The sequence below is a fragment of the Grus americana genome, chromosome 2 (assembly GCF_028858705.1).
Source record: "Grus americana isolate bGruAme1 chromosome 2, bGruAme1.mat, whole genome shotgun sequence".
Taxonomy (NCBI): domain Eukaryota; kingdom Metazoa; phylum Chordata; class Aves; order Gruiformes; family Gruidae; genus Grus; species Grus americana.
The window spans coordinates 142,922,784-142,945,445 of NC_072853.1; the positions used below are offsets into that span (position 1 = coordinate 142,922,784).

The window sequence follows — 22,662 nt, forward strand, 5'->3', positions numbered from 1 at the left end:
GTCATAGTAAAAGAACTGAGTTTTCTAATGCTAAACATGATTTGCATATACAACTAGCAATTATTTATAAAAGCCTCTTTGCTATAAAGGCCTGAAAATACCAGGATACAGAAGTGTTAAAGCAGGCTTATGACTGCTTTAGCTGTTTAAGGGTTGCTATTAACAGTAGTGTGACCTACAGTGTGTGCTTTGGGAAGTACCTTTATGTGATAACTATTATTGAATTTGATTTCCTCTGGAACGTGTTTTTACAACAGCAAGGCATGTATTAGCAAATAAAGGTATCAAATAAATATGAGTGTGATATTGTTTGATTAATTGTTGGGTATTTTACTTTAGTATTTAATTGTTTACTCCCAGGAGGAAATTCTGTAATGAATAGGAAGAAAAAATGAATAAATCTGTGTAAAGAACGAGCTTCTCCTTCAATCTCTTCCTCAAAAAAATGTCTTCTGTAAGAAGAGAACATTTTCATTTCAATAGTTAGGCTGAACCCTGTGGCAAACCTCTGTTAAGCCTTCCATCTTAGTTGGAAGAGAAGACTATAAACTAATTATCTAAATCAGAGGTATAAATTATCTAAGTCAAAAGTTTGACATGCAATTTGCAAGAGTATTTTTGTGGGGCTTGATCTCATTGTGAGCTCAGAAACACGTATTTATTTGATTTATCCAAGAGAACTTAAGACCAAAATAACTGATCATTTGCCATTTATGGTGTAGATAGTTGACAATTATAATCATCCGCTTCCACTAACTTTAAACCAAAACCAGTAAACACCACAACTTGTCCCTACACACAAAGTTCTGTAGATCACACTAATAATAATCTTTCAAAACTGACCTTCTCCTGACCTAATACATTTTGCATAAGACTTTAGCTTTACAGTTGTTTTGAATTAATATACATGCACAATAGGAACAATTTTAGTTTTGATTCTGCTATGAGCAAATGGCAATACCTCTAAATGTTACTGAAGAAATATTGATCTTAAAGGAATAAGCGGTGTTTGAAAGGCATGGAAAAAATCAGACTACCTGAAAAGGTTCTGGCAGTCAAACAGTCTACAGCAGCTCTGACATACCGACACTGTTACCAAGAACTTGATGTGTGCTGATGGAGAAGGAAAAGCAGACTGACCCCAGATGTTTGCCTAAGACAAGATTAGCTCCACCATCCCTGTTTAGGAAACTGTAATTGATAAGTTTCTGTAATATCATGAGCATAGAGTATCAGAAAATAAGCACTGATCAAAGAAAGCATGACCCCTTATTGTATTCAAAACCTGTCTGAAAATAGCTCCACTGACTTCAGGTAATTGTTTAATATATAAGAATTTTTTATTAGAATAAATGTACTGAAAGCAACAAGTAAGGTTTTTTCCCTCCCCCTTAAACTTACACATCCCTAACAGTTCTTGAAACTTGATGCTGAAAATGACAGGTAAAACCAATCGTAAAAGCACACTGCATTCAAAGGTAACTGCTTTTTGAATATGATGTAAAAGTGCTAAGGTTTAAAAATGGTACTTTTCCATACTCCTACTACGTTCTAAGTTGAAAGATTAATATTTTCTTGCTGAGGGGCACAAAGCTTACAAAGTGCATAATCTTGACTCAGCCCTTAGGAAACTAAATCAAATATAAACAATATAACCTACTACCATGATCACCACTCAACACACTGTAAGAGAGATCATTAAAAACCAAACAACAAACCCTCTTGAGAAACCATGCTATTAATTTTCTATTTATTTACAAAAGCAATATCTTTACAGCATTATGAAATGCCATGCAAGGGATCCCCAAGCTGGCCAACACTTACAATGCATGCTCTACGCACGGGCCCCAGGCCTGAGTTGATCAGCATTGCTTTGCGGTAGGCCTGAGGTTTCCAATTTCAAGAGTGTGGATCCTCCATGCTCTTTGTCACAAAACAAACATGTCCAAAACCTCAGTTGGGTCAGTCCCACTGACTTCAGTAACAGACATCAATAAAATTTGTGTAAAAACTTCTGAGATCTTTGCATTTCATTTATTTCTTAGTGTTCAAAGTTAAATGGTACACTTTTTGCATAAAAAAATTACCAAAAGTTAGCAAGTTTGTTTACTATCTTGTCTAAATTAATGCAACAAGGCTTCTATCAGGAATCACTGTGTGCTGATAGACAACTGTGAAAATGAGTCATTAATTACACTTTAAAAAATAAATCTCACTTGAGCCTGCACAGAAAAGCATGTCCACCACCCCACCCTTGGGAACCTGAACCACTCTCTTACAAAAACAAGGCAGCCAATCGGTCCAGTCGCACACATTTTTACTGCGGCATTTTTCTTATCCAAAGAAAGATTTTCAGGAGGAGCTGCTGCCGGTTCCCAGGTGCTCAGCTGTGACTCTGCATACACTTGCAGCCCAAGTTTTGGGTGCCCAGCAAAAAGAGTCTGAAGTGACTAAAATGAGATGGCTCAGTGACTGCCCAAAGAGAGACAAAGCAGTTGTCAAAACCCAGAAAAATTATTCAAAGAAATAAGCTAGAAAACTTCAGTAGATCATTCCAGTCTACTTGGGTAATATAGTCAAACAAACAAACAAAAGTCGTATGAAGAGCTGTAAGTGAATCATGTGAGGAAGCAAAGTAGCTGCAGAAGTTCTAGCATATTTTCAAAGTGCTTGTCACGTCAGAACTTTCTTTTGTATATGCAGAGTTCTCTTCCCTTGACAAGCAATTCTCACAACACCTTAAACATTGTCATTATCTATGTTGTACAAATCTTTTCAAAGAGAGGAAGAAAAAAAACCCACAAATTGTCTGTCTTTTTTTTTTTTCTTCAGGTTTATTTTTCTTTGAAGGTGCAGGAGACCAAGCAAGGATTGTAAAAGTTGCAAAACTTACCTTTGGCCAAACAAAACCTACCAAGCATTAGAGCTCACAGCTACCATTTCAGTGAACAGTATCCTACGCTAGGCATTGCCACGTCAAGTAACAAATTCCACAGCCTTGAGTCTCCAGAGCTCACCAGTATGCCGAACCAGGACGTAACAGGGTACATGTCCACACTAAGCAATGCAGGATTATGCTGTGACGTGTTAAGTAAAACTGAATTGTTTCCAGAACTGGGATTAGAGTAACTGAACTGTACCATTCCACAGCATCAGAGGGTCAAAGCCAAGATGGGTTGGAAAGTCAAGCATGAAGAAAAAAATTGTTCCTCCCATTATTCTTTATCTTACTTGTACAGCTGAAAAATCTACATTTTCCATCTTTGCACCATCATTCTCTAACCTACTGTCTCTGCCAAAAGATAGATACTTTATGGGGAAAGAGCCCAAAAGCTAAAGTAAAGACAGAATCTAAAAATACATTAACCAATACTTCTTTATACCAGTGACTCCTTCCATCTACTCTTCTATATATTGCATTGCAATACTTATATACTTTACTGCAGTGATTTATTTTCTACTGCTGTAAGGCACACTAAAAAACTTCATTCTAAATCTCACTTTTACTTGAGCAAGCCAGTTTGCAATGAAAAATTTATGAATATTCCATGGTTACTTGCCCCAAAAATCTCACTTTTGGAAGCACCAGTATCACTCAAGGCAGATATTTGCATACACAGGACATGTACAAACAATAGGTAATGGCAGTACCATAATTAAGTTACATTTTGTGAAGATAAGAATGATGCTTAGAGACAGATAAAGCAAGGAATCCGAAGTAGAAATTTCTCTTCCGAATCACCAATTATCATAGATCACATCAATTTGATTGATGCCTGGTACCTACTTGGGGGGTTACTGGTCTCAGTGGACTAATATGCACATCGCTACTGTTGCAAACACACAGTCCTCTTAGAAATGACAAACACAAGGACCGAATGTGTGTAGGTATCTCTACACATCCCACTCAGGGGAACTGTCAGTGGGGAGATGCACGCAGCTCAGAAACGGGCACTTGCTTCAATGTATTTGGTCTAATCAAAACCGCGCCTTAGCGTTACAGAGAGGCTGAAACCACAGTACTTCTTCCTCCCCTTTTCACTCTTCTCTGTCTGTGTTTCCCTTTTAATACATCCTGCTGGTATGAATGAAACACAGCTTGTAGAGTGCTATTTCTGGAGGATCCAAATTATGAGCTCTGAAGCTGCTGCACAGCAGAAATCTGTACAGAAGCTATTTTGTAGTAGCTATGGAAAGGCCTGAATATGAAGTTCAGATATATATAAAAAGTTCAGTACAACTTACCCAAACAAATTTTTGAAAGTCATATTGTTCTCTTATCTCTCACAGATGAAACTGCACCCTAATCTCCTTCAAAATACATACTCAAAGTTCTTGTATTTTTTATTTTAACTTTTGAGTTAGCCTACAAGTATTTTCTTAAGGCAAAGACATATAGCTTAGACACAGAAAACTGGTTACTCAATCACTGCAAGCTCCCAGCACACTCCCACATACCTTACTATAAGAAAGCAAATACAGTTTCGATAATGCTAGGCCTCTTTATATTTATTTTTAACTAAACTTATTTAATCCATATATCTAAAGAAATTTCAGACCATACTTAAATCAATACCAATATCAGCAGTGCAGGGATTAACAAAAGCCATAGCTGGACAACCCCTCATTATTGGTGTATTTCTAACAGGAAAGTATATGTAAAGCAGTAGTGCCTAAAGAACATGCTTGCTCAATCTTGTAAAGAGTTAAGACCCTTCATCATCATCATTATAAAGTCCCTTCATCATTGCCATTTTGATTACATCATACAAAACATCCAAATTAAAAAAACATCCTAATTACAAACATGTTTTTGTATCATAAATATGGGGAGGTGAGGTACTTTTACTTCCAAGTGAAGTGGTGAGGTTTGGTGTTTATTGTTTTTGTTTACTATAATGCTTCTTATTATCTCAGTGTAGGAGCAGCATACGGACAGTGAATAATATGTATCACAGCAAATAATATGTATCACAGCTGAGGTGTCACATTATTGCCTTGTGGCGAAGTTAACACAACTGAACACATGTTCACATCTCCGCTATTTCCTGTTCACAGTCTAAAACATTAATCTAAACTGCAGGTGGACTTGCTGCAGTTCATAAAGTACAGTTGGCTTTGCTATGAATTATTAGATTGCAAAACAGTGGAGAAGTGACTCATCTATAGCTGAGTACTGCTTAGAGGGGACAAGGAGGCTCCAGCAGAAGCAGGGGGTATGTGATGCATGAGGAGGGATGCAGGGAAAAGGAGACAAAGCACTTGAATTGCTGCAGCCTTTTTGCTCAGTGGCCATGAGTCAGAAACTCAGCTCTCTCTCAGTGGTCCAGATGAAAACCAGGATAGTACTTATCTCTGAAGTATGGCCAGTACACTGTAAGTACAGTATATATTAAAAAGACAGACACTTCTTGCACTGTGGTAATAGGGAAGTATAAACTTAGAACAGAGCATCTCGATAAGAGCTACAGGGGACGCCTCCAATCAACCTCCATACTCTTCATAATGAAATGCTAGAAAGATGCAAGAAAGAACGTTAAGTGCAGCTTGGCTTTACCTTGCCAGAAGTGGAACCCCTCCTTCCACTTTGCTTTTTCTTTCACAAAGGAAGCTTAAAATGCAGCTGAATAATAAAAACGTAGTATCCTAAAAAGGTATCTGATATAAATTAGATAGCATTACTTCAATCCCAAACAGAAACTATAGAAAGTCTACAAAAAGCTGGTGGAGATGGCCTCTAAACCCTCCAAGTATTCCTCTAACTCCTGACAATAAATATACAGTAAATAGGCTTTCATCCACTTGGTATCTCAAAAAAGGAATGGACAAAGTCCAAGAGAAAAGCTAGGAATGATCCAGTCTAAATTACTAAAGAGTCTTGACATAGATCATAGAGCTCAGCCTTCACGGGTTAGAGGAACTATTCTGATCTACATGCAGTTCTGGCAGAGCCTTAGTCACAGATTCAGAACTATCAGATTCAGACTATCTATGAAAATAAAATACTGAAAGATGCTGCCATCAGGAACTGGAATGCAACAGAAATAATAGCCCTTAATAAAGTTACCATGAATAGAAGACAACGCAAAAAACCTAAAATTCCCAACAGGCCATAAGACTGAACCCTACAACACAAACATGAGTATTTTCAGAAAGCAGTTTACAGTAATCTAAGATAAGAGAGGAGAATTTTGACAGCAGTCCAGAACAGTCCAGACAATCAGCAGAAATACCCATTTTATGACACAGTAAAGATTAATCTCTATTTTCACGAACTCTTAAAAATAAGCAGGCAATAAAAATATCCAGAAGAATTTTTCTTCCTCATGAATCAAAAAGTGAAAAATCTCCATTTATAGCATAAGACCAGCATAAGTTCATAAGATATTAATAAACCTCATGGAATGCCTTTAAGTCAATAGCAGTTAGCTAATATTTCTTCCTCCTTTCACATCCTACCTGGAACATAGCTATTAATTTCAATTGACACTAACATTATCTGTAACAGCACTACTAAATGACTGGGATAGAAAAAGAAGTGCTGTTACTTTTCTAATTTACTCCTAGAAATGATTTTTTAAAAATTATTTTCACTGATTAAAAAAATTGAAGTCTGTAAAGCACTGTCAGGAACTGTGACTATAGAGTGAGTTTAAAAAAATTCATTACATAACTTCCATTTTTCCATAATCTTTAACTCATTTGTTTGCAAGATCTTCCAAGAATTAATTTTTGTTTCTGAATACACTGCTTTTTAGATTAATATCAATATGACTAGCCTTCTTCTGGTTTATAGGAGTCTGGGGCTATTAGTTATCTTATGCTCCCTCTACTGACTCTGTAAGAAATGGCCCCAAAACCCTTTACGAAGATTCTCTGAAAGAACAGTTTAGGATTCGAAATAATACTTCAAGGAATTAAAAAGGCACAAAGTACAATTCTGTGGAGTGCCAAATCCTTGTGAAAAATCAGAGTAGAGCATATGTCTTCTACTTCTTTCTAAGGCAGAAGCCTTAGAAAATAAATCCTTCCTGGAGCATCCATGATATTAATTACTATACAAGCCATTAATGATACTCTTAGGAAATTTCTTCATAATGTTTCAAGGGTTTTATACTTAGGTGGAAAAAAAGAACTTCAAATTTCCATTTTTGCATAGTTCTTAGCAATATTTCTTTATAAACTTTGCTGCTCAGTTGAATCCACAAAATCTACCCAAAGTCTTGTGTTTACCCTTTATAATGTGATGTGAAGCACAGAAATCTAGTACCAGTGTGACATGGGCACCATACTTACTTTTGACATTTTGAAAATAACTCATGATGTGACCAATGGAATATAATCTATAAAATACATCCGTGAAAATTCCCCATAATTCAGAAATGACTTAATGAAGGACTTAGTATACTACTTCTATTATCTTGTAAGGTGAATGATCTTCAGGATGGTGTATTGTTTTGCTATTCTTTTACTGAAGAAAAATGAGTCATCTATTGTGTTGTTATGGGGCTTTTTTTCATAAACCATTTCATTTAATAAGGATAATACCGGAATGTCTGTCTCTATTACATGAAGTGTAATGCGTTATAAGATTTAAATACATAATTCTGTTGTTACATCTAGCAAAAGCTATTAAACTAGTTATGTTGTATATTAGAAACAAGTGATTCCATACAATAATGAGATCTACATCATGATACGCCATGAAACTAAGCTTTTGTCATTACAGACACTAAATGTGAAGTGAGATAAAAATCAGAAAGCCATGACGAAATATGATTCCTAAATTTCCTACACAGACCTCTATTCCACCGAGCATTAACAAAATCCAGGTACTTACCAGATCAATCAGACTCTCCTGGATTCTGTTCAGTGTGGTGCGTAATCTGCTGCTACTGAGGCCCAGTCCTGTTGATTCAAACTGGAAGAAATACATTCTGTTTAAGTTGGGAAAGGAAAATTCAGTGGTTTAAACTTTACTGTAATACAGCAAAACTTCAGTTTGTGAACACTAGCTACAATTTACTTTAAAGTTTTAGCACATAATCACAACCATACAAAATGAAAAGAAAATCAACGGAGGTCACGGCACTCAACACTGCACAGGCATGAAGAATGACGCGAGTACCTTTTATGAAGATGACAGCTTACCATTCATACCAATAAACAACCAGTATCCTTTATAGTTATAACACTGTATTTGGGTGTAGGGCTCTAGATTTCCTCATTTGGGAGACAAGCCCAGAATGGCGCACCATGATGCCCCCACCAAGACTCTGCGTGTACAGCATGCCCAAGCCAAATGTTCTTTACTTCACTTTCAAGCTATATAATTTCTTGTAATTCCTTATTAAATACCTAACTTGCATATGTAAAATTATATCCATTGATCTTTATAAAACAGTCATTATTACTTAGTGCTTATAAAGATCTACCTGAGAAGTGTGCCATCTTCATGTTCACAGCTCAGAAGTGTTATGGGGCAGATGATCAGCTGGGATAAATCAATATAGCTACACTGATTTCCCGGTAAATGCAATGAATTATACCAGCCGAGGGTCTGATTCAACATGTGTAATTACTGTAGCTACTTATCTTCTACTTCCAATTAAAAAAAAAAAAAAAAAAAAGAACAAACTAACACAACAAAGGAAGTAGAAATCACACAGCTAAGAAACACGCATTTACGTCAAGAATCTGGAAGTATTTTAATACAGTTCTGGTATGTGATTCACACCAAAAGGCAATTCACTGAACAATATTTAGAGCGCTGTTGTATACTGCATTACTAGATTTCCTTTCAGTGCACTAAATCAGGGAAGGAAGTGTTCGAGTTCATGTCATCCCACCCTCTCCTTTAAATACAGAAAGGTATAATTTAGGTCTCCATTTACTGCATCTAACATTTCTGACTAAAGATGTCCCCCTGCCTCAATCCTCCTATATATTCAATGAAAATTTACATCTGAGCTGAATTCCCACTGGAACTACATTCTGCTGAAATCTAGAACCTGCTCTAGGAGACATAAATCACTATTCTAGTGTCCACATTTGATAAAAAGTGTTCATGACTCTGTTTTTCCACAGGTGAAGCAGGCTTTTACAAAAATAATTTGTATTTTTCTTCACAATTTTACTGTAGAAATATCAGTTCCAAACGCCTTTGATTTTGCAGGTATATGGGTGAAAAAGAAAATAACTTTTTTCCCTTTAAGAAACACATCCTTAATTCTCCAAATTTTCCTCCTTAACATCATACAGCAGTTTTTCAAGATACGGCCATAAGGACCGCAAATTCAAGACTGGCTATTCTCCCTGTTAAGGTAAGAACAAACAGAAAGAATACCATTCTATGACAAATCCAGATTTATCAGGCAACCAGTTACAGCCTGAAGTCAGAATTGTGCATCCATATGTATGAGGGGGGAATAAAAACAAACAAACAAACAAAACATTGTTGCTCAGCACTTTTCCACAAGGACAGAACCTCAGGCTTCACACAGAACATGTCACTCATCAGTATAAATGTTTTGCTTCATGGAAGTTTTTGCTATTTCTATATGCAAAATGATAGATACTTAAATTCCACAAATTGACCAACTAGTAAGGTTAGTAATTAGACAATTTACAGAATAATTTTTCTCATCACAAATTCTACATAACTCCCTACAGTTAAAAAAAAAAAATAAAAAAATTAAGTGTTTTCTATAAGAATAGCCATTGGTTTACAAATTGTTATAATGTCTTCTCAAAAAAATTAAAACTCACCTCAAATTTATTCTGCTAAGGAAGATTATTACGTGGCATGTTCATGAATGTCTTACACTTTATCAGTAGATACTAAATATAGGCAATTTCTTTTAATTTCATGTTAAGTTGCTCCATAATTTGAGATAAGGAGGAAAGGCAGCCTTAACTTGCATCCCACAAATTAAAAAGGTTTTGAAAGAGCAATTCTGGTTACAACGGTGTGCAACTTTTGGCAATGAAGAAAGCCAAATACTGACTACATAGGATAATCATTCTAAAGAGTTCTGGAAAGTGCAATGACTTAGCATTATGACTGTTAGCATTATGACTGGACACAGAAGTCAATGTGAATATTTTAAATCCTTAATTTTCACTGAACTGGCAATGAACTCTGTACAATTAATCATTCTCCTTTATGTGTGTACTAACTCACACATACAACACAAGCACAATATTCACAAATAATTTCAACCATTTAACAAAGTTATATTATCAGCATACTTTTAAGAATCCCATTTGATGGTATTTTGTAAATAAACCAGGAACACTCTTAGTGGTCTAAATCACATACCATCACCCATCTCTACTTTCTAAAGGTTTATAAACACTATGGGGAACGAGGACATTTAAGTAGCATTACAAGAGGGTTTATCACATTCACAGACCCTTTGTAAGCATTATGTTTCCCATGGAAAATCATCTGTCGAAACAAAAATTAGGCACGCTACAAAAACATCACAATTTCACCACCCATCTGCTATAATGTTTACCTGCCTAGCACTGTGCTGTTCTCTGTTAGAAGTAGAGAGTGAGGAACTCGGTATGGGCTTTAAAAACACAAAACGGGAGGTGCAAAAAAAAAAAAAAAAAATGCAACACAATGTGAATACCAGAGCAACTGACTAAGCCAATGGAAATCAATTATCTTAACAAAAACAACCAAACAAAAAACCCCCAACCCAAAACCACCCATCTTCTAAACACAAACAAAGTGCAAATACATTTGTCCTGCCAAAGAGAACAGCTCAAAACCATTTAGAACCATATGCTGAGTCTGAAAATCCATTACAATTTGCCAACAGATGATGATGAATTTGGAACCCCACGGTATTATTACTTGTGGAGTAATTTAGGGGCCAAGAGAGGAGAAAATTGTTTTTACACGTAGCTTTTCATAAATGCTTTATGACAATTCTGTTGAAACTTGATCTACGTTGTGTACAGACATTGCCAACAAGCATTTATTTCAACTACAAGATGACTCAAAAAAACCCTTGTTTTCATTAATGCAATTAGTTTGACAGAAGAATAAAAGATCTGAAAAAGTGTATTTCAAACCTCTTAAACCTGAGTTGCTACTTAAATTTCATGACCCTCTTCTCTTCCTTTTGCTATTCTTATCTAAGTTACAGAAATACATACAGGAAAATTAAATCACCTCATACTCTCTAGGCTCCAAACCACCACCCTCCTTCTGTAGACTGCTCCTTTGCTCCCCAGTTTCTGCCACTACTTTTGGGTATTTCACATTGTCTTTCCTCCCTTTCAAAACACTGCTGGGAAAAAAATGTACAGAATCTATTCAAAACATAATAGGATTCATGTCCCAGTGATAACGATGCTCCCAGTACTTATTCCCCTTATTGCTGATCTAATCAGCCTTTTCTTACTCCTGCACTGAAATCCACTCTGTTGCCACTAATTTTTTCTGGAGATTACATATTAGGTAGTATTTTAAGTAGAGAGATCTCCTCTGTATTCTCATTCTGCGTGTACAGTGATACTTGGAAATGAATAATGTTTCTACCTACCGTGTCATTTCGGCCAAAAAACGTATAGACTGCATACAGATAGTAATCGAAGAGCTGTGACATGAAGTGGATCACATCAAATGCAATTGGTTTCAGAATATTCATCATCTGCATGTATTTTCCTTAAAAATCAAATACAGAAGATCAGTTTCCTCAGCAGAAGTGCTACAAAGACAGTGCTGAGTTTGACAAACTCAAAGCCAGCTTTACAAAATTTATTATTTAGCCATGAATATAGATCAAGAACAACTTAGTAATATTTCATAGATTGGGAGGTTTAAAAACAATGCTAAATATGATGACTAAGACACCACAAATACCTCAAGACTTCTCCAAATGTGGATGTTAATCCATATCAAAATATCTTGGAACCATTCTTGGCCTTCTGGTACCAAATTCAAAATATACAACCTTCTGGATCCTCTACAAGTTTCAGCTCCCTTTAGCCAAAAAATAATAAACTCCTAAAGTAGTCTCTAGCAAATGATATATAGAGCCACTGAAGATTTTATGCATTAGTCTGTGTTTATATATGCACATATGGATATTTTTTAAGCGACAGAAAAGCACAGTATGAAAATGATATGCCCAAGATTGGATTTCACCCAACTCTAGGAATAACGTATTTCACATCAGTGACATAGCATTTCCTGCTCTCCTTCCTTCTTATCCTGGGGTAAGAAACCCAAATACGTTTAAGATGTATGTCTGATGTATCTAGAGGGACAGACTGACAGAAAAGGAGGATGCTGGGACCCTGGCACATCCAGGGAGAAGAATAATTCCTTCTCTTCCTTGCTGTTCCTTGCTGTTGTACATTGTCTTGGGAAAACAAAAATTTAAAAAATAAAAAAAAAATTAAAAACAAAAAACCAAGTAACAACTCAGGACCTTCATCTATATGTAAGCTGAGTCAAACTGATCATAGGATTTGGATTCGGAGAGAAATTCTTCCCTACAGATCTGGTTCACAGGGCCCACAGGTTTTAGTTATTTTGTTTTCCAGCACAGGGCATGGCTCTTTTCATAGGGTCATACAAGAAGCGTACTTAATGAAAACTCTGATACTGCAGAGACACTACATTTCCTGCTGGCTAGCTTAGAAATAACATACTGCTTGCCCGATTAGCGTCTTAAAAACATAAAGAATATATAATAAGCTTTGGGTTATTATAATAACAGACAGCAATTTTTGAACCAAAAAGTAAACACAGTCCACCCAGCATGTAGGATACAGCAGATCATTTAACAAATTGTCATGTTCCAGACATGTTTGGATGTGACAAGTTGGAAAAAATTACATGAAGGTGGGTGCTAAAATAATTCCTTTTGCCTGTACTCAACAACACTCTTTTTCAAGTTAATGCTGTGCCCAGCAAAGTAATTTACTAATCGATACAGAACATGTTGTAAATATGTTGTAAACAGAGAAACTGAGTAACAAAGAAACAAAATCAGCTTTTACTATAGGGAGTTATTTGAATTTTTTTTAAGCAATTACTTGTGTAGGTCAGTAAAGATAACATTCATTTGACTTATACGTGATACAGGTACATACCTGCTAGGATGATATAGCACTACAGGAAGAATCAAGCACTAACCTGACATTGCTACTTTCCAGGTTTCTATGTAGCTTGGACCCCCTGCTTGAATACTACACATCTGTGCCCCAGTTTGCGAACACATGCAAGCATATATTTTGTTATTTTTGGAGATTTTACACAGGTTGCAATATTTAATATTTGGCAGTTTAGGCCAATTGTTAATTCTACACTTAATTATTAATGTTTAGATCCACGGCATTATGAATAAACTGAAAAGCAAACTGTAAAAAATCTATTTGTCTTCCAAAAGACAAAACCAAATGCAGCCAATTCCAGCACAGCCCTATGTGGAAATTTTCAGATGTTTGGGAGAGGATGGTACCCTAATCAAAACAACTGTCACCTTCATATTGGCTGGCTGAATATTCTTTCTGTATCGCCACAGGCTGATTTTTTCCATTTACTCTGTGATAAACATATTTTTAAACTCACCTGCAACCCATACACGATATAAGGGTGATGTGTCACATTCTGGACAGTTAGATTTCAAAATATCTGTGCAGCTGACATGAATATTCAAGGTAATCTCTCGGGCAGTATTTTAGGCTTTTCCAAAGGGCTATGCACTGTACACTGCCCAAGTACTGTCCCTATAAAAACCTTCTGATGCCAAGAACATTTCTCTATTACTACATCACTCTGCATCTTGACACAAGAGTTCCAAGAACATTTCCTCCTAGTTGCTCTCTCTAACAGGATGCCAATTTTTAACTTCTACGCGTTGTTACCTAGTTGCACTAAAGTTCCTATTTTGGGTGAAAAGGGGGTGTATGAGAACATTTCCAAACAGCACTAACAGCCCAAATCCACACTGTGCTAGAAACTTCCAGAAATACTTGTGTGGTGGGTTGACCCTGGCTGGGGGCCAGGTGCCCACCAGAGCTGCCCTATCACTCCCCTCCTTAACTAGACAGGGGAGAAAAGGTATAACGAAAGGCTTCACTCCCGGCTTCAACCTCCTCCCCCCTCAGCAGCACAGGGGGACAGGGAATGAGGGTTACGGTCAGTTCATCACACATTGTTTCTGCCGCTCCTTCATCCTCAGGGGGAGGACTCCCCTGCTCCAGCGTGGGGTCCCTCTCGTGGGAGACAGTCCTTCATGAACTTCTCCAACATGAGTCCTTCCCACGGGCTACAGTCCTTCACGAACTGCTCCAGCGTGGGTCTCTTCCCATGGGGTGCAGACCTTCAGGAACAAACTGCTCCAGCATGGGGTCCCCCACAGGGTCACAAGTCCTGCCAGCAAACCTGCTCTGGCATGGGCTCCCCTCTCCATGGGTCCACCGGTCCAGCCTGGAACTTGCTCCAGTGTGGGCTTCCCACGGGGCCACAGCCTCCTTCAGGTGCCTCCACCTGCTCCAGTGTGGGGTCCTCCATGGGCTACAGGTGGAATCTCTACACCCCCTCATCCTTCCTCCATGGGCTGCAGGGGGGCAGCCTGCTTCACCATGGCCTTCACCACGGGCTGCAGGGGGATCTCTGCTCCAGCGCCTGGAGCACCTCCTCCCCCTCCTTCTGCACTGACCTCGGTGCCTGCAGAGTTTCTTACATCTTCTCACTCCCCTCTCCGGCTGCAAAAACTCTGGTTCTTTTTCCTCCTTAAATATGTCATCACAGAGGCGCTGATTGGCTTGGCCTTGGCCAGGGGTGGGTCCGTCTTGGAGCCGGCTGGCATTGGCTCTATCAGACACAGGGGAAGCTTCTAGCAGCTTCTCACAGAAGCCACCCCTGTAGACCCCTCTGCTACCAAAACCTTGCCACACAAACCCAATACAACTTGAAAACATCACTCGAGTTCAGCAATTCAAAGTAGCTTGACTTGCTAGAGGCTCCCCGTTAATAGCTAAAACTGCTGAACATTTGCCAGGTTTCCTTTGAAGTATTATTTCCAGCACTTCTTTTGTCCTTACAGATGGTAAATAGAGAGTAGTCTCTATCAGACTAATCTATATAAAACTGATCACTAAAACCAAAAAGGTAAATAAATATACAACCTCCTGAATAATATATGTTTAAGTTTTAGTATATCTGTGGTCATTAGTAAAATAATTTCCTAGGGAGTCTCAGAATTCCAAACATGCTTCCTATGACATACGTTAGGAGCTGAGACGCCACTTTGAAGGAAAAAATGAAAAGCCCACTGTAATTATATCATCTTGAAAGACTGTATGATTTAGGGGTTTTTTAAGTCCCATGAGGTTTTAATGCTATGTGACCAATGACTTCCTTCAGCTACAAGATATCTGCCATGCAATTTGTCATCACCATTATTATTTTCTTAAAAGTTAATGGGTTTTAAAGCAAGCAAAATCTAAGAGTTTCTTCCCAAAAAAACCACAACAAAACCAAAAATAAAGCAAAAACAGGGCATTAAAAAACCCTAACCTAAGAAATAGCTTAATGGGTATTTCTTTAGTCAGAATGATATTAACTAAAATAAGAAATCACCCAATCAATACATACAGTGGCACAGTCATTAATTGTTCTTGTTGAACCTAGGTCAAAATATTCGATACAAATTTAACACAGGTTCATTCTTTCTTTATATTTTAAGTCAACACACAATGACTTGATAGGCAAAAATTAACCTTATAAATTAATCTAATGGCTACTTTGTACTGGAAACAGTAATAAATTGGTTTCTATAACTTCAGGGAAAAACCAGATAAATTGAACTGTTCATTTGAAATTCAAATTACACTAAGTTATAGCAGCTCCCACTTCTGTTATACATAGCAACTCATGTAGTTTATAAATATTAAGCCACACCTTGTTTTATTAATAGCCTCCATACAAAGCATAAACCACAGAAATAGTTCAAAACAGATTATGAGCACTGTTATATTCATCCAGTGAGTACTACTACTTGCATAACATCCCTTCCTAAAAAGTGAAGGAACAATTTCTGTTACTTGATAGGGCAATTTAAATCCACATCTTCATCTCACTCCAGACTTCCTTTTTTAAACCTAGTTGCCTTCATGATTTGTTTTTAACTACAATCAGGGAGCTGATCTAGATCTACCAAAAGTCATGCTGATGCAACATACAGGAGGCAGGAATATCAGTGACAAAATGTAGCAGGGACAAAAAATGCTTAAGTACTCACATCACTGCCACCAAACCAAAATTATCTTAAAATAGAGACTTATTTTCAAGGAACAGAATTTTACAAGAGTACAGGCTTCCTGTAGATAGGACATAGCTATAGTGTCCCCTGCACTACATTAGGCCCCTGCTTATTTTTTGAGGCACCATGTCGCTGGTCTTGCATATGCAATTCACTTTGTCCAACTTCATCTAAAAACTAGACCTTTAGCCCACACTGGTTGCCTAGATCTCCTGTGCAGAGGCCAAGCAGCTCCAGAAGACAAGTGCTAAGATATCTATGCGATGACATGCAGGCAAAGACACTCAAAACAGCCAACAAACTGTGTCATCTTTTGGAGTTACCTACAGTTCTCCACTGACCATGAAGGGATCCTAGACAACTATCTCAGTTATACTACTTGAAGTTTGTATTAAGTACCGTGGCATTTTCACAGCCAAAAATCTGAGACAGTGTGAGACAAACTGGACCCTTCCATGGCATCTGCAGAGACTGCTATTAAAAGATGGGCATGCTATACGGCATTCCTGTCTGCTGAGGGAAAATCCAGGGGATTGGATCATCCCTAGATCTCCTACAACCCAGCATCACGCCCAACCAAATCTGCCAAGCAACAACATGCTTATCTTCATGTTTAATAGGGATGACTCAAGAGACAAGAAGGGACGAAAAAACAATAAATCCAATAGTCTGGCTAAATAGTGGTATCTTATTTTGTTTCTTGTTTCTGTAGTCATTAACCATTAGTTAAAGAAATGTGTCTGATGTCCCTGAGGATGCTGCATGGAAGAAGCGAATGAAATATTTGTATGCTGAGGCCAAAAGTTGTGACAAAAGATGAAGGCATTTTCAACTTCTGCAGTAAAGGTGTACTATGTAGTTTATGCCTAACAGAAACGTAGTGCAAAAAACCCTGTTTCATTTATGGTAAGTATTCCTCAAAAAAGATACAAATTAAGGTAAAAGTGAGGCAGGGTCATAACATATTAGAAACATGAGAAATTGCAAAGAAACTAGAAGCAAAGAATTACTAGGGCAAGGACAAAAGGGAAAACCAAACCTATTTGCTCAGGAAGTTACTTTAAGAGCTAGAAGTACCAAAAGTCGCTAAAACTAAATTTTCCAAAGATGTTAAAAATCAGGAGTTTTCCAATTACAAAAGAATAACAAAAGCAAACCAAACTGAGGGGATGTTGCAGGACAAAAATTGTAGACAAACAAGACAGCCCAAAAAGCAAGAATGAATTGTTTGCCTTGGTTTTCACTGGGGACAATGATACTGACAGTGAGAAAAGTGAGGAGCAGGAGAACAGGGTGACTAACAGAACTGAACTGGCCACTTTCAGCCACACTGAGAATGAGCTGGAAAAGACCTTGAAACAGTCAAGCTACAGCAGCGAAGGAATCAGGACATAATAGAAAATGGCTGTGAAGTCACCAGTCTGGTAATCAGTGTAATAACCTGTACGTGCAATAAGCAGTCAAGGCATGGGTTGTACTGCTATGACTGAAAAACAGCAAATAAAAACATATTCAAGAAGAGGGAAAATAGTCATCCAAGCAACTGTTATCCACTGCTTTAATTTGTAGGATGTAGGACTTCAGATCAAGTTTTGAAGAAAGAATGGAAGTGACAGAAGCAGAGATACGGAGGCAAAATTAATATAAAACAAATCATGGATCTACCAGAAGTGAACTGAACCAGACTAAGATTTATTATTCTTGTTAGGGAACCTACATGATTTCTAGACAAAGGACACAGTACTGGGTTTTAGTGAAAGTATTAATTTAACAATACTGCACAGTAAACAAGTAAAGCTAGAGGTTTTTAAATGAGTAAGGGTTTAATAAAAGAGAAGACAGAATGAAGTGTGTTGAAAAGGGAGGTATCTGGAAAAGTTACTAGTGGAGTTCCCAGCAATTGGCCTCTTCTTTAGTATTTTCATGAATGACTCTGGCACAAAAATAAGAGTGTGATAATGGAAAAAAATAAGGAGGCACCATCAAAACAGAACAGGATTGACATAATGTACAAGAGGAACTGGAGGACCTCGATGACTGCTGTAATAAAAATTGGATGACATTCAGTAGTACAAAATGTAAAGCCATGCACTTGGGGACCAATTAATTAAAAACATGCATCTTTCTCCTATGAACTAGCAGCTCATCCCTTGGAAAAAACTGGGAAAGTGAAGGACCTGCTGGCTGTACAAGCTCATTACAGATGGACTGAACTGCCAGTACAAGGAAGCTGTGAGAAATCTAAAGAGGTGCAAAACGGAGGCAACTCCACTTGTGACCAGGATGCTGCCATACAACAGTAACACAATGCAGTGAGATCTCATCCAAGTACTGCACATGACTTTGATAAGCTTATAACAGGAGTAGAAAGAACTGCTAAGAAAGTAGGGGATATAAGCTTCTGGCAGATAAATACAGAGGATACTAAAAAGCTTGGCACATTTAGTTTAGCAAATCCAAGGCTGAGAAGAAATAGGATTGCTTTCTGTAAAAACAGCAGGGCAGTATTCATCAAAGAACAAGATTATCTGTTAAACCTAAAAGTTTATTTTGGCATAAGATCAAGTGGGCAGAAAATAGGTGGATTTTTTTTTTTTTTTTTTTAAATCATGAAGTTGATAAGGCTTCTGGAATAGAATTCCTGTTAGAGTGGTAGGAACAAGACAGAAGTATTCTTAAGCTGGAGAAAAAAAAATGCTAAATGACAGGGGCTGCATGAGGTCCCTTTCCAATTCCATGTTCCAAAAACCGCTATTATTAGTCATTACAGAAACAATATAAAACATCCCCAATAGCAGACATAATGAAAATTAAATGTAATTCCAGAAGGGGGGAAAAGCATATATATAAGCTTTGCAAATAACGTTTAAGTTTGGGGTTATAGCCAGAATCCACAAATATAAAGACTCTTTATATAAAATTGGAAAATTAGAACTACAGCTCCACCTACTCTTACACTGTGTTAGGGCAGGGGGGCAAGGGTAGAGGCTGGGGGAAGACCAAGTGGTTTGCATGAAAGTGCCATGTGTGATTTCTAGACTCAATCCTAACTTTTCTAAGAGCAAAACCTCATTCTAGAAGGGAGCAAAGAAATCTCTCTAACCTAACTCACAGATCAACACCAGAAAAGTTATGACAGGTGATCTCAATTCTTATTTCAGGTCTATATTGTAGATGTTCCAAGAGGGGGAAAAAATGAAAAAAGGTTTAGAAAATTAATTTCTGATTTATACACTGCTCTTTAAGACAGCAAAAGGTACTAAGCAGGTGTCAGAGTAGTCTCGTTTAAAAACAGCTTACTCTGAAGTACCACAATCATTTCCAAGCACATAAACATTGAAGACAAACTTCATTAATATAACACGTACAGAATTTCTCTCTCTTTTGCCTAAGCTGATAAACTGTGGTAGCTACTTCCCATTCTCTATAAATAAAATGAAAGTCAGTAGCAGAAAATTGCTATTGTACAATTATCTAGATAATCAAATGGAAGTGATGATCACAAAAAATCAATCCCTATTACACCTAGAATTGGAGGGGAGTGTTTTCATAGAAAACTTTTGGCTAGAAAGGACCCCCAGAGTTCATGTAATGCAACCTCCTGCTCAAGCAGGTCTAAGGAGATGAGGTTGCTCAGGGGCTTGTCCAGTCATGTCTTGATCACCTCCAAAGACAGAGATTTGCTAAACTCCTTGGGGATTACTAGAATGCATTCCAATCACTGAAATTACCAGTATGGGAGGGCACTTTTCTTCTAGTTGTCTACCATGTAGTAAAAACAGTTATTCTGGGTGTGAGAATTTGAGCAATAAATGGGCAAAAAAACCCCCCTAATCTTTAAGTTCTTACTTTTCTAGTTATATTACTTTAAAATGAAGCGTTTAATCTACCAAGACACATTAACAGTAAAAAACGTTAGTCTATATCCTTTCTATCTCCACTGTTTTTACACATTCAATATTTTAGACAAATAATCCACCATTATTGGTTAAAATCAATGTAAGCATGCAGATTAATTTTCAAAATAAAAATAACTCACAATATATAACCAAATTTGTCTATTTAATTAAAAAATGTTTTGGTTTAGTGCTTTATTGCTATTTTATTAACATTTTCAAAGAGTGGAAATAGAGCCCAACTAGGTATATTTTTAAAAGCCTTAAAATCAATTTAACATATTTGCTATAATCCATAGGTTTGCATTAAAATACAAAACACATATAAAAAACTACAATTGTTCTACATACCAACAAGCCTTATTACATTCAGCGTAGTATTTGTTAGGATAGGTGCATTCACTTTATTGAGGTTATAATCCGATCTCTTTCTGCTCCTCAGAGTTTCTCGAGAAACACTTTAAAGAAAACAAAACAAAATACACCAAATGTGACTGCCTATTATATTCAAGGACATACAAATAAAATTTAGTAGAAAATAAATCCTTCCTCCAGCTTTTGTTCACATAACAGTACATCTTCCAGTGCAGTATTTTATTTATGCCAAAGCATAACTGGGTTAGGATTCTAACATTGAAAGAGAGAAGCCTGGCCTAATTTACACAAAATTGTCCCAGAGAAAGGAGTTTATGAGTTGTAATCCAAGGCCTGAGTTATTCAGGCCTCCGTCTGGCCTCAGCAATCCTTTTAACCACTCTGACTCAAGTTCATAGTTTATGAAGTAAAGAAAATGAAAACAACACAAGTCACAACAAAACAGGGGCAGATCAGTAAGCTACAACTGAAAAAAACTATCTGGAAATGGAAACAATTTTGAGGAAGATGAATCTAAAGAGACATTAAATTTTTCATAAATTGTAGTCCTGCAAGAAGCAGGGAGTTGGACTCAATGATCCTTATGGATCAACTTGAGATATTCTAGGATTCTATAAAAGAAACCTTCTGCCAGCTGCCATACCTCAAAATGATTTCTTCCAAAAATTCAGAATGCTTCAATTTCACAGCACAAAGCTATGAACAGTGACTGTGGTTTGTTCCAATTAAATAATTTTTATTAATATCTCCATCACTTCTTTGAAATGAAGTAGTGATGTACGTTATGAAACCATGCTAACAATATTTTATCCTAAAGAGTTATTTTGTAAAAAACCATTCCTTTACTTTGACCCAAGTGATGGCTTTCTAGTTCTCCTGCAATCCTCTACATACAAATAAACTCTGAATGGACATCTAAGTAGCACAGTGTCCTAGACAGAAATTTGTATTTCAGATCCTTTTAAAGGCTACAGAGATGGCTTTTGTTAATATGAATATATATAAATAAAATATTTATATACAGTCATCAATATTTAATATGTATATTCATATGTATATATATGTGTGTGTGTATTCTTAAAGAAAAAGAGAATTTAAAACTCCAAATGACTGCCTTCAAGCTACAGAGGAATTTAATTCTCTTTTAATCTGTAAAAGTTTGCTTCTGTTCTACAAAAGCAGAAGCCCAAGCCTCAAGCCATTTGTCTGCAAACAACTGCTTTTGACGCGACAAATTATACATATGCACAACATTAGTTGTAGAAGAACCTTCAGTTAACATCTAACACTTGGTAATGAGTTTTCCACTACCTGCTTCACAGAGCCTTTATCCTCCTTCAAAATCTTGCTTTCCAAAGTTTCTTTCTGCAATAATGATGTGCAGTTTAATGTTCCTCCCCATTTTGGAGATCTAAGTGCTGAGCCTTTCTAACTATGCAGGTAGCATAAAGATTATTTGATTATTATTCCATTGTTGTAGCATATAGATTAAACAGAAAATGAACTAATTAGAGTACTGAGATGAAAAGTATATAAATGAGACCAAGGACTCACACAGTCTACTTGCCTTTTCACAGGGGCATCTCCTGTCTGCTCATCCACATAATCTCTTTTCAACTCCTCAGGAACATCACTGTCGCTATCATACTCTTGATATCCACTTTTTTCTTGCTCATCCGATTCATACTATTAAAAAAAAAAAAAGAAAAGAAAAAGAATAAATTGACTGCCATTATTTTCCTTATGATATTGTCACTCATTTAACATAGCATTTTGGTGACTTCTTGGTTTTTACCTCGATCAGGATATAAATAATTCTGCTGGTCAAAAGGCTGCTGACAACATTCATTAAAAATGCAGCAGGCAAATTATACAAAGCCATTTGTAAATGCATTTCTAAAAAAACTTCTATTCTCATATGTTGATTAAGAGTAAATATTTGCATCACCCTACTTCTCCCAGCTGCTGATAATTTTTTTTTGCTTTTTTGTTGTTGTATCAAGCACACAAGTGTCTGAGCTTTTATTATTTGCTTTACAATCTGAAAAAACAATATTAAAACCTCAAAATTTATCCATGTGGTGGCAATAAACAAA

At 36.8% G+C, this 22,662-nt stretch overlaps 1 protein-coding gene across 4 annotated transcripts in view; it reads right to left on the bottom strand.

Annotated features, from left to right (window-relative positions):
- The window catches only part of VPS50 (VPS50 subunit of EARP/GARPII complex), a 97,181-nt gene that overhangs the window by 13,399 nt on the left and 61,120 nt on the right, over positions 1-22,662 (bottom strand). For 3 of the 4 annotated variants that reach the window (XM_054816137.1, XM_054816136.1, XM_054816139.1), the window contains 4 exons: positions 22,134-22,252; positions 20,543-20,649; positions 11,562-11,683; positions 7,841-7,921 (listed from right to left, as the gene is read on the bottom strand). In XM_054816137.1, coding sequence (XP_054672112.1) covers positions 7,841-7,921; positions 11,562-11,683; positions 20,543-20,649; positions 22,134-22,252 — 429 coding nt within the window. Of the gene's footprint in view, positions 1-7,840; positions 7,922-11,561; positions 11,684-20,542; positions 20,650-22,122; positions 22,253-22,662 lie in introns of those variants that run through there. The other variant, XR_008575813.1, reaches the window with a different exon arrangement.